General features: G+C 34.8%; 1 protein-coding gene across 1 annotated transcript in view; it reads right to left on the minus strand.

Moving 5' to 3' along the window:
- LOC120425239 (neural-cadherin-like) overlaps positions 1 to 16,361 on the minus strand; it is a 187,339-nt gene that overhangs the window by 54,944 nt on the left and 116,034 nt on the right. The window contains exon 4 of the mRNA XM_039589673.2: positions 16,094 to 16,258. Coding sequence (XP_039445607.2) covers positions 16,094 to 16,258 — 165 coding nt within the window. The remainder of the gene's footprint in view (positions 1 to 16,093; positions 16,259 to 16,361) is intronic.

Consider the following 16,361-nt stretch of genomic DNA (forward strand, 5'->3'; position numbering starts at 1 on the left):
GAAATATGGACAGCTCTGCAATCTCGAGTCGAAATTCAACGCTGGAGCAACACACTCTTGGAAATTGATGTTGGGTTGGGGGAGGGGGTAACAGTGTAATCTGTATGTATGCTGTCAAATCAAGCCCAACAAAATAGACCGACCGTGCGCACTCACTCACACGTACGAACATACACACAAACACACATACAAGTGCGATTTTGGTCTTCACTTTGTTTATGAAATTGTGTTTGTAACCGAGTGCCGGCAGATGCTGGCTGCAGACAGGCAGAGGCTGCCCGGAAGGCTAAACAATTTCCCACCCACTATTTTCTATGGGAGCTGGTGCTGTAATGCAATTTTGAGGCTTGTTTTGATGCATCAATTTGTTATAGGTTATCAGAGCTGGGGGTGGTGTTGCCTAGTAGAGCGTTGTTTAAATTTGATTTTGTTTACAGTTTGGTGCATGCTGGGTGCCGTCATTGCTTATGAGGGGTTCGGGGGGAACGCAATTTGTCATTCAGGAAAAACAAATTTATAAAAACAAGGTTTCACGGCGTCGGTTTCAAAGCGTTTTGTAAATTTAGTTACTTATGAGCAGCTCAGTGAAATTTAATCGAAATTTTGTACTGTTTGTTGAATGAAGGGTCGATTTTTTTTACTTGTCATTGAATATTTTCAGGAATATCCTATTTCAGACAAATTTTGAATTCTTTGTTATAAAGATAATTTCAATTACCGTAAAACGAGGTGACTTTCATAGCTTTGAGATTTTGCCGCAAAATGAAGAGTACAAATAAATTACAAACGGAATGGTTTGGAATCATACTGACCGGGGTAGGGAAGTGTTCAAAGAACCTAAAGAAGAACTTTTCATAAAAATTTGAAAAGTTTAAATAGTTAGTAATCTATAACTAAGAAAATGTTGCTGAAAGGCATTATTTAAAACTTCTCAAAGTGTCATGATTTTCTCAATGAACATGATTTTTAATCGGAAAACGGAATGCATTTTCGGATTCTTTGGACAATTTTCCACAAGGAGATGGGTGATTCTCCGCCAACTCACACAGCAGTTGCCCCGACCCCTCTTCGATTTGCGTGAAACTTTGTCCTAAGGGGTAACTTTTGTCCCTGATCACGAATCCGAGGTCCGTTTTTTGATATCTCGTGACGGAGGGGCGGTACGACCCCTTCCATTTTTGAACATGTGAAAAAAGAGGTGTTTTTCAATAATTTGCAGCCTGAAACGGTGATGAGATAGAAATTTGGTGTCAAAGGGACTTTTGTGTAAAATTAGACGCCCGATTTGATGGCGTACTCAGAATTCCGAATAAACGTATTTTTTATCGAAAAAAACACTAAAAAAGTTTTAAAAATTCTCCCATTTTCCGTTACTCGACTGTAAAAAATTTTGGAACATGTCATTTTATGGGAAATTTAATGTACTTTTCGAATCTACATTGTCCCAGAAGGGTCATTTTTTCATTTAGAACAAAATTTTTCATTTTAAAATTTCGTGTTTTTTCTAACTTTGCAGGGTTATTTTTTAGAGTGTAACAATGTTCCACAAAGTTGTAGAGCAGACAATTGCAAAAATTTTGATATATAGACATAAGGGGTTTGCTTATAACCATCACGAGTTATCGCGATTTTACGAAAAAAAGTTTTGAAAAAGTTGGTCGTCATCGATCATGGCCATTCATGGTCACCCGCGACAGACACGGACGACGAAACAAAGAGAAACGCAAAAATTAACTTTTTCAAAACTTTTTTTCGTAAAATCGTGATAACTCGTGATGTTTATAAGCAAACCCCTTATGTCTATACATCAAAATTTTTGTAATTGTCTGCTCTACAACTTTGTAGAACATTGTTACACTCTAAAAAATAACCCTGCAAAGTTAGAAAAAACACGAAATTTTAAAATGAAAAATTTTGTTCTAAATGAAAAAATGACCCTTCTGGGACAATGTAGATTCGAAAAGTACATTAAATTTCCCATAAAATGACATGTTCCAAAATTTTTTACAGTCGAGTAACGGAAAATGGGAGAATTTTTAAAACTTTTTTAGTGTTTTTTTCGATGAAAAATACGTTTTTTCGGAATTCTGAGTACGCCATCAAATCGGGCGTCTAATTTTACATAAAAGTCCCTTTGACACCAAATTTCTATCTCATCACCGTTTCAGGCTGCAAATTGTTGAAAAACACCTCTTTTTTCGCATGTTCAAAAATGGAAGGGGTCATACCGCCCCTCCGTCACGAGATATCAAAAAACGGACCTCGGATTCGTGATCAGGGACAAAAGTTACCCCTTAGGACAAAGTTTCACGCAAATCGAAGAGGGGTCGGGGCAACTTTTCCCGATTTCGTGTGAGTTGGTAGAGAATTACCCAGATGGTAAAATAAGTTTGTAAATAATAAATTATATGTGTTTTTTAAACACAATTCAATAAAATCTCCAAATTTAAAGGCAATTTCAGTTGAAAAAATTTCATATAAAATGTGAAAACTTGTGATTCGTGCTTTGAATTTAGTATAAAATGCAATACCGAGCCACGTAGCTTAGTGGTAACGCTTCCGCCTCGTAAGCGGTAGATCGGGGTTTAAATCCCGGCTCGGACCAACACAACTGGTGATCGTTTCTCGTCTGGATTCAATTGCTTAGTAAAGGGAAGGTAGTGCATCATCACAAGCTGGACCTTATCAACGACACCTTAGGAAGGCGACCTATGGAATGTTAACATTAACCTTAACATGTTAACATTAGTTGCGTGAAAAACTGCCACTGAATCCGCTTTGTAAATGCCGGCCCCGATACTCTTCAAGGGTGTTCCCCTCAGGAACTGGGAAAGATTTACTTTTTTTTTTTATAAAATGCAATATTAATCGATAATTTTATAAACAAAACTAGTTTTAACGAATTTAAGGAAAAATTCCAACATTTTAACAATTTTACCTGAAATTTATATGTATTTTTTTAAAATGCTTATAAACTTAGTTAACTAAATATAAACATTGATTTTCTTTCTTTAAAACTATATCGACAACCTTAGTGATGGTACATTTGACGTAAAAATAAAGTTTGAACACCTTAAATCTGATTTTAACAAGAACAACTATGACTATCAAAGTCACCCCGGAATTTAAACTAAGAATTTTTAACGTAACTATTTTTCCAATTACTATTGAAAAAACTTTTTTTTCAAAAATAGTGCATGGACTTTGTGTGGCCTACCTTAGTACATGTTTTAAAAATAATAATATTGAGAAAAACCTTAACAGTGGGAAAATATTCCAAAAACAAATTGAAATCCTATCAAAGTCACCCCGGTTTACGGTACTTTAGCGGTGACACACAATGATTTTTAAGAATAGTGTACATAAAATTATATAAAATGCTTTAGATTTTTGCTTGGCCTTTATTTTTCATAAGCCTGTAAGATGTTTTTTTTTTAATTTGAATTTCTAACAATATTTTATTGAATAAATTTTGCGTTTGCGGAAGGGGTATGTAAATATTTGAAACTCTGAAGGGATTTTGCTGATCATTGTGGTGTTTTCGAAATTTAATTATGATTAGGACCTTTTTTGTATAATTGGTTCGCACTAAAAGCTGATTTTTTTTATAAAGTGGTCTAAATTTTGAAATAAAGAATTTATTTTTTTTTCAGACAATTTCAAAAGTAAACCATATTTTTTTAAAATTTTGAAATTATTTGTATTTAAGGGATCCGAAAATTTCATAACAGTTTCATTTTTTGGCCTTGAAAATCGGACCAATAGGTTCCGAAATATCGTCAGTTGAAAATCACTGGTTGATTAGGTGATACTTAAAGAAATTTATATTCATCGATTCGAATTCTTTGTGCGCTTGAAAGAATTTCTCAGCTTTTTAAAAATATATTTTTCAAAGGTATTTTTTTCAAGAATTATTTTTCAAGCTTAAAAAGTACCCTAAAACATATTTAAAAATCGATAATTAAAAAAATTAAGTTCAAAAACTTCAATAAAAAAATCGGAAAAAAATTCCGTGCCTATTTTTCCGTACTATTTTTCCGAAGAATCTCTTCCCAAAAAAACGAAATTTCATGCATTCACATACTCATTTTGCATGTCCAGCCTCCAAAATTTTATGGAGATTCGTATGGAAAAACTAATGATGAAAAATTACTTCTTTTGATATGATATGGAAATAACAAAGTTTCATCCAACTCAAAAAACTTAAATTTAAAATTTTTGAAAAAAAAAATCGAATTTCTGATCTAAATTTTCAACAAAAAGGATATTTACGATCATCATTTGCAAATGAGTTTTGTTTTCCCTTTTTACCCAGTCACTACGCTCTAGCAGGATTCTAGCAAATTTCACCCCTCTAAAAAATATTTTTGATAAGCTTTCCTAACATTTTTTTACTTTGTTGATCGGACAGCTGGTTGCTGAAAAACAGCCATTTAAAGATAAAGCTTTGGAAAAAAACTTTTTCTGGAATCTGGAATCGGGAATTATCTGGAAAAATATTGGTTCGAATTTTAATTTAAAAAAATTTGTAAATTGGAGAAAAATGAAAATGAAAAAATAAGTGTTTCTAGCCCTTTAAAAAGGTTACTTTTGTTTGTAAGAATCATTGTTTCTCCTTTGCTGTGAAGGTATTTGTACAATGTTTGTCGTTAGATTTATCATTTCAATCTTAAATATTTAATCAAACCTATAGAAAGTTTTCAATGTCCAAACATTTATTTAAAACAGCAACAAAAATATATCCAGAATCTAGAGTGAAAGTCAAACGAATCGAAAATTTTCGGTATCTTTTCCCTTGACAACCATTTTAAACGACCCATCAGAGGCCAGGGTGGACAACCGACCGAATCCAATTCCTTCCAGGAGAGTAACCCGCTTCTTCCGCATACGGCCATTCGTCGTCCGTTCCTGATGTTATATATTTATTTTCCGCTTCAGCTGCCTCGTGGTGGTGGCGGTCAACCCGGCTGTTCCGCCCATGTGGGACCATTTTAATGAGATTTGCACTTTTACGAGCTTGTGTGGTTTGCCTTTGCTCTGCGCGGGACCTTGTCCACTCTTTCATTGTTCGGGCCCTTTTTTGAGTTCAAATTTTTTTTCGTTGGTCCTTGTTTTAAGATCGACACTGAATGATAGCAGGGTTCTCCCATAATGGGTGGTTTTATTAGACACGGAAGGTAACACGGATTTTATGAGGTTTTTGCTCGTGGGCGGCTTGCCTTTTATAGTGCTGATTGATTTTTACGGGCGCGAACAACAAGACTCGTAAAAGCTCGGTCATAAAGCTGACACCTCAAAATTTCCAGGAGGAATTGCTGGCCTTCGTTCCCCGTGTGCGTTACACCGCTCAGCTTTATGACCACCCCCGAGTGGGAGACCCCAAAACCAAACCAAAACCAGGGGGGCCAATCATGGCGGAATTTTAACACCATTTTCATTGCCGTCGAACGGGTGATTGCTTCCTGGCCCGAACCTAAATAACAAATTTGGAAATAATGCCACCATTTAAAAGCAGCCTCGGAAAATGTGTTCCCCAAAAACTCCGACAAGCCCATGTCACCCCATGGGTTGAAGGGGGGAAACAAGGCTGTGTCTCGTTTTGCTGTGTCAACATCCTTCCGAAAATAGCAGGACAGAAAAGAACAGAACACAAGCAGCAGTTCCGAACATCGCAATGTGCAAAGCAAACACATTATGCAAAGTGCTCCTCGGCGCTGCCGGTTTTTCCCGGAAAAGAGCATCCAAACAGATAAAATCAGACAGAAGTGCACAAACACACCGTGGGGTGACATTGTAGCTTGTTCTGCCTAAGAGATGCTGCTGCAACATCCATTTGAATGAAACGGGCAGCAGAGTTGGGGAGCGGGGTGAAAACAAACCAAAAAGCAAAACATTGTGTAAAGTTTGTGCCTTTTGCAGTTTTCATGCAGCGACACATAAAAGACACACATATCGTAGTCACTGCTGCTAAAAGAGTGTTGTGCAGCACCGTCAAATGTAACTAAGAACGATCTAACAAATCATAAAGCAATGGAATATGGTTGGTTGACATAAAAACAAAAGGCATAAGAATTTTAATCTCAATTTTTAAGTTGATCATAAAATGTAGCATTCTTACATTTGCTTTCAAATAACAATATACTGCCACGGGTCCCCCACAGACCGATATTATGAAGAAAAAATTTCCACCCAAACCAATGATTGGACATGGTTTCTGGGACCATTCTGCACCTCTGGGCCAAGTTTCAAAATATTTGCCGGCAGAAATTTCGAATACGGTCAGTTTTAGTATTTTTAGTTGAAATTAAGGGGAAATCGCATGTAAAATGAGTAGGAAAAGTTCAAAGTTTCATTGTTTTAACTCTTAAACGTTACTGGTCATGGTTTTCAATTGTACTTACATGTAGCAGAATGATATAAAACGATTTACGGAACTGACTTAGCCGGATTAAGCCTTAGTTAAGTGACTTAAGTACATTATTTACAAGTTTATATCTAAATATTTTTTAAAAACTCCTACATTAGGCAATTTTAAGTCTAGGAAGATTAGATTGCATAAAAATAATTAAAATGGGGTGACTTTGAGCCAAGAGGTGATAATGTACAAAATATTGTTTTGATAAGCATTAAGTTTATGTCAATATTTGTATGTAGATTGCTTGATTTGGTCTATTTATGTACCCCTACCCACAAATAATTTGATGATATTGCTTCGCAGATCGTTTAAAATGTTTAAAAGGCCTATGGATTTTAAATCACCTATAAGTGACAAATTTAAAAATGATGCGTACATTTTCCAGTTCCGAATCGATACGTTCTGAATACAAATAAAAGTTTTTGTTTTAAAACGTTTAGAAATTTGAACCATACGAATGAAATGTAGTGAGTATTTCAGCTATCATTTAACTTTTTTGTTGCCCTGTGTAATGATTATAATTAGCAAAAGTTTAATGGCACAACTTCCCACAGGATTAATATTTCAAACCAATTAAGATTTTGCAAAATTGCAGTTAATCATCATAACAACTGTATTTTATAATTGATAACCCTCCGGCTCCTTCGGGGCGCCTGGTAGTAAACATCGACACATCACCAGCACAACGTCGAAGCAAATCTCACTAGTATTTATCAATTTAGGTTATCCAATTATTACGTTTATGTTTTAAGCAAGTCAAATAAACAACATTTATATAAAAAAATAATGTATTGTTGATACAGTTTGATCATCGTTGAAATTCATCAAAACATATTATTGATCAGCAAGTACTTTTACTGATAATATATTCAGTAAAACAAAACCTACTCCTGTATCATGTGAACTCATCAACTATTTTAACAAGCCTGGCATATGTTAACGAAATGTGAAAATAGTATAGTCTAATATGTATAGGTTATTAAACTTATAAATATTTACATATGAAGGACGATGTAAGTTTTTAATGTAGTTTGGGTCTTAAAACTCGTGGGGTCCACCAATAAGGTTAATAATCCTTTGTAGTTTTTTTCGTTCTTATTCAACTTTCTACGGAATTTTTCAAAATTGTGGGAGAGGACAATAATATTTGCAACGAGTAATACTTGCAATTCAAGCTTATCGAGCTTGTTGTTAGGCTATTTAGTTATTAAACAAACGTAAAATTTGGTACAATGTCACCCCTTGGCTCAAAGTCACCCCATTTTAATTATTTTTATGCAATCTAGTCTTCCTAGACTTAAAATTGCCTAATGTAGGAGTTTTTAAAAAATATTTAGATATAAACTTGTAAATAATGTACTTAAGTCACTTAACTAAGGCTTAATCCGGCTAAGTCAGTTCCGTAAATCGTTTTATATCATTCTGCTACATGTAAGTACAATTGAAAACCATGACCAGTAACGTTTAAGAGTTAAAACATTGAAACTTTGAACTTTTCCTACGTATTTTACATGCGATTTCCCCTTAATTTCAACTAAAAATACTAAAACTGACCGTATTCGAAATTTCTGCCGGCAAATATTTTGAAACTTGGCCCAGAGGTGCAGAATGGTCCCAGAAACCATGTCCAATCATTGGTTTGGGTGGAAATTTTTTCTTCATAATAACGGTCTGTGGGGGACCCGTGACTGCCTATGTCAAACAACCCTTATGCCAAATGACATCTGAGCTAAGCTGAATGCGGCTAACATATTTAGCGCATCTCTGTACAAAATACACACGCTGAATGTCAGACGTTTCGAGGGTGCACATTTTGCAAACCCAACAAGGCGCAAAGCATCAAGTGTATGTTTACATTGGTCGTGACACTGAGGGTCAAAAAGGTGGAACATTGGAAGAATGTGACACAGTTGTGAGTTTGAATCTTCACAAACCATGTTTCTCCACTGAATATTTGCTTATTAGGCTGTTTCAATATTAGTGCTTTTCAGAATTTATAAGCAATTTTTCTTAATTTTTAATTTTTTGACAAGATTTGGGATTAATGTATTTTAAATAATAGTTAACAGAAACGTACGCTTGTCCCACCACCTATTTATATTTTTTTGTGTTTTTTTACATTTACAATTTGGGAGCGGTTGGTTGCGTGTGGCTTTGCGCGTTACATTTCAGATTTGTTTGAATTTGATTTCTGATTTGATCATTTTACAATAGTCTTAAAACGACGAGCCAGTCTAGTGTTTTGTTATTCAGGGCGAGAACATAGCCCAGTAACAGTACGTGCTCGCTAACTGGCTGTGTGAAAAGTTATGAGGGGTTCATTATAGCAAAATATTGTTTGATGAAATAGAAAAAAAATTATAAAAAACGCTTTGGCTCTCTCATAAAATTTATTCTTACGTGTTACATAAAATTTCATGAAAATGTATAATAATAATCATTGCATTTGGTTTTGCGAAAACTTGTTACTTAATATTTTTTGTTTACTTTTGTTTTCTTATGATTGACTGATTTTTAACTGGGATACAGTCCAGCTATCGAGCGTTTAAATTAAAAGTTTCTCAGTTACCTAACAAACACTGTACTGCCCACAGATGCAAAGTTGTTCCATTTGATAATTTGTCATCTTTGAGTTATTCAAATATAAAAGAAACTTCGAGGATATCGTGCAAAATTGATCTTTTTTGAAGTTTAATCAGATACAAAATAATGAAAAAAAAAAACAAGCCAAATCATCTCAAGTGAAGAAAATTAATGCAAAAATAATTTGCTAAGATTGAGTATGAAAATAGCCCAAAATGTAATCCAAAACTAAAATTAAACAAAAAAATCCACAGCTTTCAACAGATAATTGTGTGTTTGTTTCTACCTGAACAATTCTCTACGAAATCGATATTTTTTAATTTTTTTTTTTAATCGGGCTGAAACTTTTTCAGTGCCTTCGTATAGTTTGTTCATATAATTTTCCATACAAATTTGACAGCTGTCCATTCAAAAATGATCTACGATTTTTTTTTTAATCTGTATCTTTTGAAGGAATTTTTTGATCGATTTGGTGTCTTCTGCAAATTTTTAGGTATGGATAAGGACTATACTGAAAAAAAAATGATACCCGGTAAACTTTTTTTTTTTGGTGATTTTTAATTTCACTTTTTGTCACTAAAACTTGATTTGCAAAAAACACTATTTTTTATTGTTTTTATTTTCTGATATGTTTTAGGGGACATCAAATGCTAACTTTTCAGAAATTTCCAGAATATGCAATAAATGTTTGACCGAGTTATGAATTTTTGAATCAATACTGATTTTATAAAAAATCGAAATATTGATCGCAAAAATTTTTCAACTTCATTTTTCGATGTTAAATCAAATTCGCAATCAAAAAGTACTTTGATAAAATTATGATAAAGTGCACCGTTTTCAAGTTACAGTCATTTTTAGGTAACTTTTTTGAAAATAGTCGCAGTTATCTATTTTTTTTAATTAGTGCCCATGTTTGCCCACTTTTGAAAGAAATATTTTTGAAAATTTGAGTAAATTGTCTATATTTTGATTTTTTGAACTTTGTTGATACGACCCTTAGTTGCTGAGATATTGCCATGCAAAGATTTAAAAACAGGAAAATTGTTGTTTTCTAAGTCTCACCCAAACAACCCACCATTTTCTCATGACGATATCTCAGAAACTAATGGTCCGATTTTCAATGTCAACATATAAAACATTCGTAAAATTTTCCGATCTTTCCGAAAACAATATTTTTATTTTTGTTAAATCAAGACGTTAAAAAAGGACGTAAAATTTAATGCCCTTTTTTGTTTGTTTTGCAAAGAATCAAAATTACCAAAATTGAGTTTTTCTAAATCCAAATCCATGAAAATTAAATTTGCAACGGCTTTTTCACTTCAAATATCGAACTAGAGGAAGTTGTCGTCATTCGAAAGAATATATTAACGACACTGACATTGTAATTTAAAATCGAGAAAAAACTTTCTCTTTCTAAGCATAACCCAAATACAGTAAGGTTTTTGAAGGCTATATTGTTTTAATATTCCAGTGGGCTCGTTGAATTTACAAAGATAAAAATAAACATTCAAATGATTTAACCGTTGAGCTGACAATTTAAAAGACAACCAATTTTCCTCGCATTGAAACACCATCATTACAAGTTAAGCCAAAGTTCGCGGGGGAAAGCGTAAATCAAAAAATAAACGATCCCAAACCAAAGCGGAAACACCAACAATTAAACTTTCCGGCAAAGAAAAACTGTGTATTTTTTGCCCTCACCAACCCAAAACGACCCAAGATTCGTCGCCTGTAAATTTCAATTGTTCAACAATACCGTTTTGCAAATTGTATTCCTTCCTGCCTGAGGTGTGTGTGGGTGTGTGCCAGGAAGGGGGAACGGGGACAACTTTTAACAAGTTATGTTCCTCACCCGCTAAGGGAAATGGCAAGAAAATGGGAAAATCTCAACACCAGCAAACAGTTGCCATCTTCTCCCGGGGAGAGTGTTTCACCGCTCGTTACACGGCGGGTGTGGGTTTTAGTTGGAGGCACCGGGGGAAATAACAAATAATTAACATTCATTAATTTAAAACTTTCCTCCATAAGAAAATCCATTATTCGTGTGGCGGAACCAACCACCACCTCTGCCGTCACCTCCCATTAGGCGGAAAACTTTACAAGCTTTGCCCTCCCCAAAGCTCATTTGGAGCTTTTTCGGGAGTTGCGTTTCCGCCGATATCCTGAGCGAGACGGAAATAGACCGAAGTTTCGCCGAAAGCTGTAATTTGCTTTTGAAAAAATAATTTTACTACTGTCCCTCGTGGCCAAACTGTGACCTATTTTCCTTCGTCTGTTTTTTTCTCTCTTGAATTCAACCCCAGCCGAAAACCCCATTTTTTTCGACGCTGACGCAAATAACCCTTTTTGCCCAATCCCTGGAACCGCAGTTTCCTTTCAACGGTTTGGGCTGACCAGCCTTACAACACTTTCGGATGCTTTTAGTGCGAAGGGAGGAAAAAAAACTACGTGAGAAAAGTGAGGTTTGGTGGGGAAATTTGCATCCCTTCACCTCCGAGCGCGGTGCGGGGCCCAATCGGAATCGCAACCACGGAGTCGACCGGCCAGAAAGGGACAGACAACCACACGGTGGAGTCCCAGCCCGGCAGTTACTTTTAATGTTTATTGCTCCGCTGCATTATTTACATTTATTGCTGTTCGTTTCGTCGACTGGTTGATATCTGCTGCGTTGGGAAATGAAAAAACAGAAGGTTTGCTGAAATATTTATGGTGTAAGATGAGCAAATTTTGATAGGTCGAGTAATAAGTTTAAAGTAGTAGTTTATGTAAAATTTGTTATGAAATAGTAATTGAGTGAATCAAGACTTTAATGTAATTTTAAGTTTCTTAATTTTCTTAATATTTATGTCTAAGCACAAGTTATTCAAGGAACTAATTTTTGTTATCGTCCTCACACAGGAAAAGCTAAAAATTCAATCGAAAAATGAACTTCTTAAATGTTCTTCCAGTAGACCAGTGGTCCTCAACCAGCTGAAACTTGCCTGGCCGCATGTCAAACACACATATAAATTACCAATACTAATAAAATGTGTTTAGTTGAAAGTTGAATTTAAACAAATTAACTTTTTCTACATATTTTTCATTTGATTTTTAAATGTTAAAAATTGATTTCCAATTAAAAAATGGTCACACAAAATATTTTTATAATCTTTTGTAAACTCGTTCTGAATTCCACATCAATCTCTGCAAAAAAATGTAATGATTTAATTTTTAGTAAATTCGAAATTTTTTATCTTTTAAATTCTTTGATTTTTGGAATACATATAACATTTTTTAAGATTTGAAAACAGAGAAGGATTGCATTTTCAACTTAAAGGATAATTTTGCTACTCCATTCAATATTTGTTTTCAATTTATTGAATTTTGAAAATAACTTTTTAAGAATATAATCTCTAAAGGGCACACTATTTTTCTATTGAAATAAAATAATATAATGAAAAATTATTTTTGCATAAAAATAAAGATGACGATTGCTTGAAGAATAAAAACCTATTTTATGTTCCGTCATCAGGGGTGACATTGGATCTGGGGTGAGATTACGTCATACAAAAAAAAAAAAATGCTGAAATTTTTATTATCCAATTTCACCGCCCAGATTCAATGTCCCTGCTGTCACTTTTCAAGTTTTTCGAAATTGTCCTATTAGCTAAGAAGTTTGCTCTGTTTAAAGAACGTTTTCTAGAAAAACTCGAAATTTATATCAAAACATATTACACTGATACACCTCTGAGTGACAATAAACATATTCCAAGAAAAATGTTCCGTATGATTCTGAAAATTTCGAAAAATCCTAATTCACCTGTCTCTAATCAATTTAAAAAAGAATAATGACGTTGAAAAAAATTTTGCTACAAATTAATTTGATAAAATGTCCTGCTTGACAGATAGTTCAAATTCCAAATAGAAAATTTGATTCAAGTAAGAATATTTTTTTTTAATTCGTCAGATTTTTTTCAAGGTTTTTGAAGTATTTGTCGTTTCTTTTGTGTATTTATAATTTGCCATTTTATTTGATAAAATAAGCGTTTTAAAATGCATTGCTATCAACGAAAAAAAATCGCGAAAAAAAATATTTGCGGGTTTCATAAATATTCCACATATTTTTAAGCAAGTCCAAACATACTAAATAATATTATCAGTGCAGGAAAATGCATTTCAATTTGTTCAGTAAATAACTTGATATTCAATTAAAGTTTGGATTTTATTGAGATGACAAAAACTTTGAATAATATGTGAAATGGCCAAACGATCGACAAAAAAATACAACTCATGAAATAAACCTTACTTAAACTACCTCAGTGATAAGCGCCTTCCTCAAAAAATCAGTTGCAAAAGCTTCATATCGGTAATTGATACGCTTGAATGCTTGCAAAAAAGCCTAAGAATAATTTAAAAAATTTATAACCTGGCTCAAGATTACAAATTTAGCGATTTAAGGATTATCAAAAGATTAATATTGAGTCTATAATTTCAATTTTTTAATTGAAAATAGATCAATTTTTTTTACAAAATTTAATATTTACGAGCTGATTCACAGCAATCAGTACGTAGTCCGATCATCAAATTTGCAGTAGGAATTTATTGGAAATTTGAGAAATTTCCAAAAACATTTTTTTCAGTTGTGCTGCTTCTTAATGCAGTATTTTCAAATTAAAAAAAACTAACATTTTTCAGTAAAATTCACGTAAAAATTACTTCAACTTGAAACAAGGAACGCTACCCTCCCTTTAAGGCGTGCAAGTGGTTTATGGATGGCCCCTTTAGGTTTTTTATGCACCTTTTTTATCAAAAATAAAATATCTTCTGAACCAGATTTTGAACCACTCTTAACTCTTGGTCAAAATACACCTTTTTTAATCCTTTAAAACATATAAAAAAAAGAAAAAAACGAGGTTTGGGAATTGAACTTTTGAACTGCAAATATTTATCAAAGGTTATGTTTATGTTACAGACATGACCAATATGACAAAGTGTTTTGCCAGAAACTTTTTGTTTTTTTTTTAAGAAGATTCAATGCTCGGAATCAAATGGAAAATCAATTTGTTTTAATTTACCTTTATCACTTTTAACAGAATTTACTTCTGTCACCTAAAGTGTTGAAACATTGTTGCAAAACTTTAGCAAAAGCTCCGCAACAAGTCGCTACCAATATTTTCCCAATCACCTTAAACCGATCGATTTCCCCTTCAAAACTGGTGACAATTGGGACATTTTCCTCCCTCGAACGTGCAACTTCACCCTAATGGCTTCCTCGCTGACCAGTTTCCTCTGCTTTCCAAGTCAGACACCGCTCCAGCTTCACGCCATTATTTACACCCTAATGGTCAAATAAAGCTGCTCTGGCACAGTATGTCTTCTCCACAGCGTCGTCTTCCCAATTCCAATTTCTGACTTTTTTCGTTTTCTTTTTTTTTCAAATATGTTTTTGACTCAAACAGACCGGAAACAATGGAGATTTTCGATTCGAAGAGGCAAAAGTTAGTTTTATGTTTGAGTGGGAATCGCTGTTAATTTGCATTATTCATCAATTTTCCACACTTTTTCATTGGGAGCAAATTGGAAGGGTAGGAGGGGATTTGATGATAAAACTAATTTTTGTTCGGAGAGGCAAAGTTTGCCGTTCGAGTGCGGTCAAGTGGAAAAGTTACAAGTTTTAATTTGAGAGATAGAATTTCCACGAATCTGTTTGCTGCTAATTGGTTGGCTTTTTGTTTTGCTGTTGAGCTTTTCCCTTTTAGCGAGATAAGTTCAAGATTGTTTGGTTAAGCTTTTGCATTTGTAAATTTCAAACTATTTCGTAACAAACGGTTATGACCCCGTCACTAATGGTTTTCGGAATAACATTTCCATAAATTTACACACCTGTCTGGGAATCCATCACTTTACTCACCCCGTCAAGAGTGCACATACCACCGTTAAGTAACGAACTTTTCTGCACGTCCATCACGTTTGCCTCTGGAGCTGGTGAAGGTGTATCTAATCGCCATATTTCTCGTTTTTCCCCCCTGGAAAGCAAGCAGTCATCAAGCACAAAATCCTGGCAGCTCCCCTGGCAAAGAAGCTTATCATCGTCAGCTTCTGTATGACCCCTCGAACTACGCTTTTTTTCTACTGTTGTGTAGATGTGCAAAAGCTGTGTGTTATCCCATAACATATAAACTAGTGTGTTTGCTAAGCGCATTGAATTACCGCACACGTATGTGGTATCCAGGAGAATTTTATTCAAGAAGAATATTGGCATTGAATTCCTGTGAAACAACTTTTTCAAGAAAAAATAAACAAATTAGAAAAATGCCAACGACTTTTCCAAGTTCAGTTAGCGATACATACAAATTCACCAACCATTATGAAATTCACCACTTTAAGGCATACTTTCAGGCGTAATCAGTAGCAAACGGATGCTGTCTAGACTAGGTGATAGCTTCTATCACCCTTCTAGGTGAATGAAATCGCACTTTTTCCCACCATCACGGTCTCATCAGTATTCATCACGGTTGTGTGCAACATTTTATTCGTTTTCACCGTACAATCCACCACATCGGGTGTGGTGTGTTTGTATTTATTTTTTTGCTTTCCCTCCAGCAAACCGTGACCCACCACATGCGAGACTACTAAGTACGTGTTCAGCAGGATTAACGGTGGGTGTGTTTCTGGGCTATGTTGTGGTGATGGCACGGAGATGGGATAAACGGTCCACGGGGAGGACACACACTAACAGTAACGAGGATTCATTTTCCTAGAAGAGAGTGCCATCGCCGACCGAAGCTTCGTCATCATCAGCATCGTCGTCGTCGATCAAAAGGTTGGCAATGACCTGGGATGTACCCCCGAGGTATGGGTCGTTCTTAGAAAGGTTCAAGTTTTGAGAATTTCACTGTTGTTTCAAAATTCGTTCTTCGATGTCATTGAAAAGGAACTAATGAAAACCAAAACAAAATAATTAAGATTTTTGAGTTATTAATTCATTGTTAAATATTGATTTCAGTACTATTTTCAAAATTTGAACCAATCTACTCCATCTTGCGACACTGTTTCAAATCTCTCAGGAAGAACAATTTTCCCTCAAACTCCCTCCTCCCCTCAAATCCAACTTACCCGCATGACTCGCTTCGGCAGGCCCCGGTCATCCTCCTCGGTGATTTGTGTGCGATATGATGATTTCTCGAATACAGGTGGATTGTCGTTGACGTCCTTGACGCTCACCAGCACCGTCGTGTAGTTCTCCTTGAAGCTGTCAGACGCCGTCAGCCGGAGCTCGTACTGTTGGTCGACGTTCCGGAAAGGTGCGTGAAAAAAAAAAACAAAATGGATCGCGTTAGATTGCTGCGTGGAAAATGTCGATCCTGTTGGTATTCTACGTCAA

Source organism: Culex pipiens, chromosome 2, assembly GCF_016801865.2.
Source record: "Culex pipiens pallens isolate TS chromosome 2, TS_CPP_V2, whole genome shotgun sequence".
Taxonomy (NCBI): domain Eukaryota; kingdom Metazoa; phylum Arthropoda; class Insecta; order Diptera; family Culicidae; genus Culex; species Culex pipiens.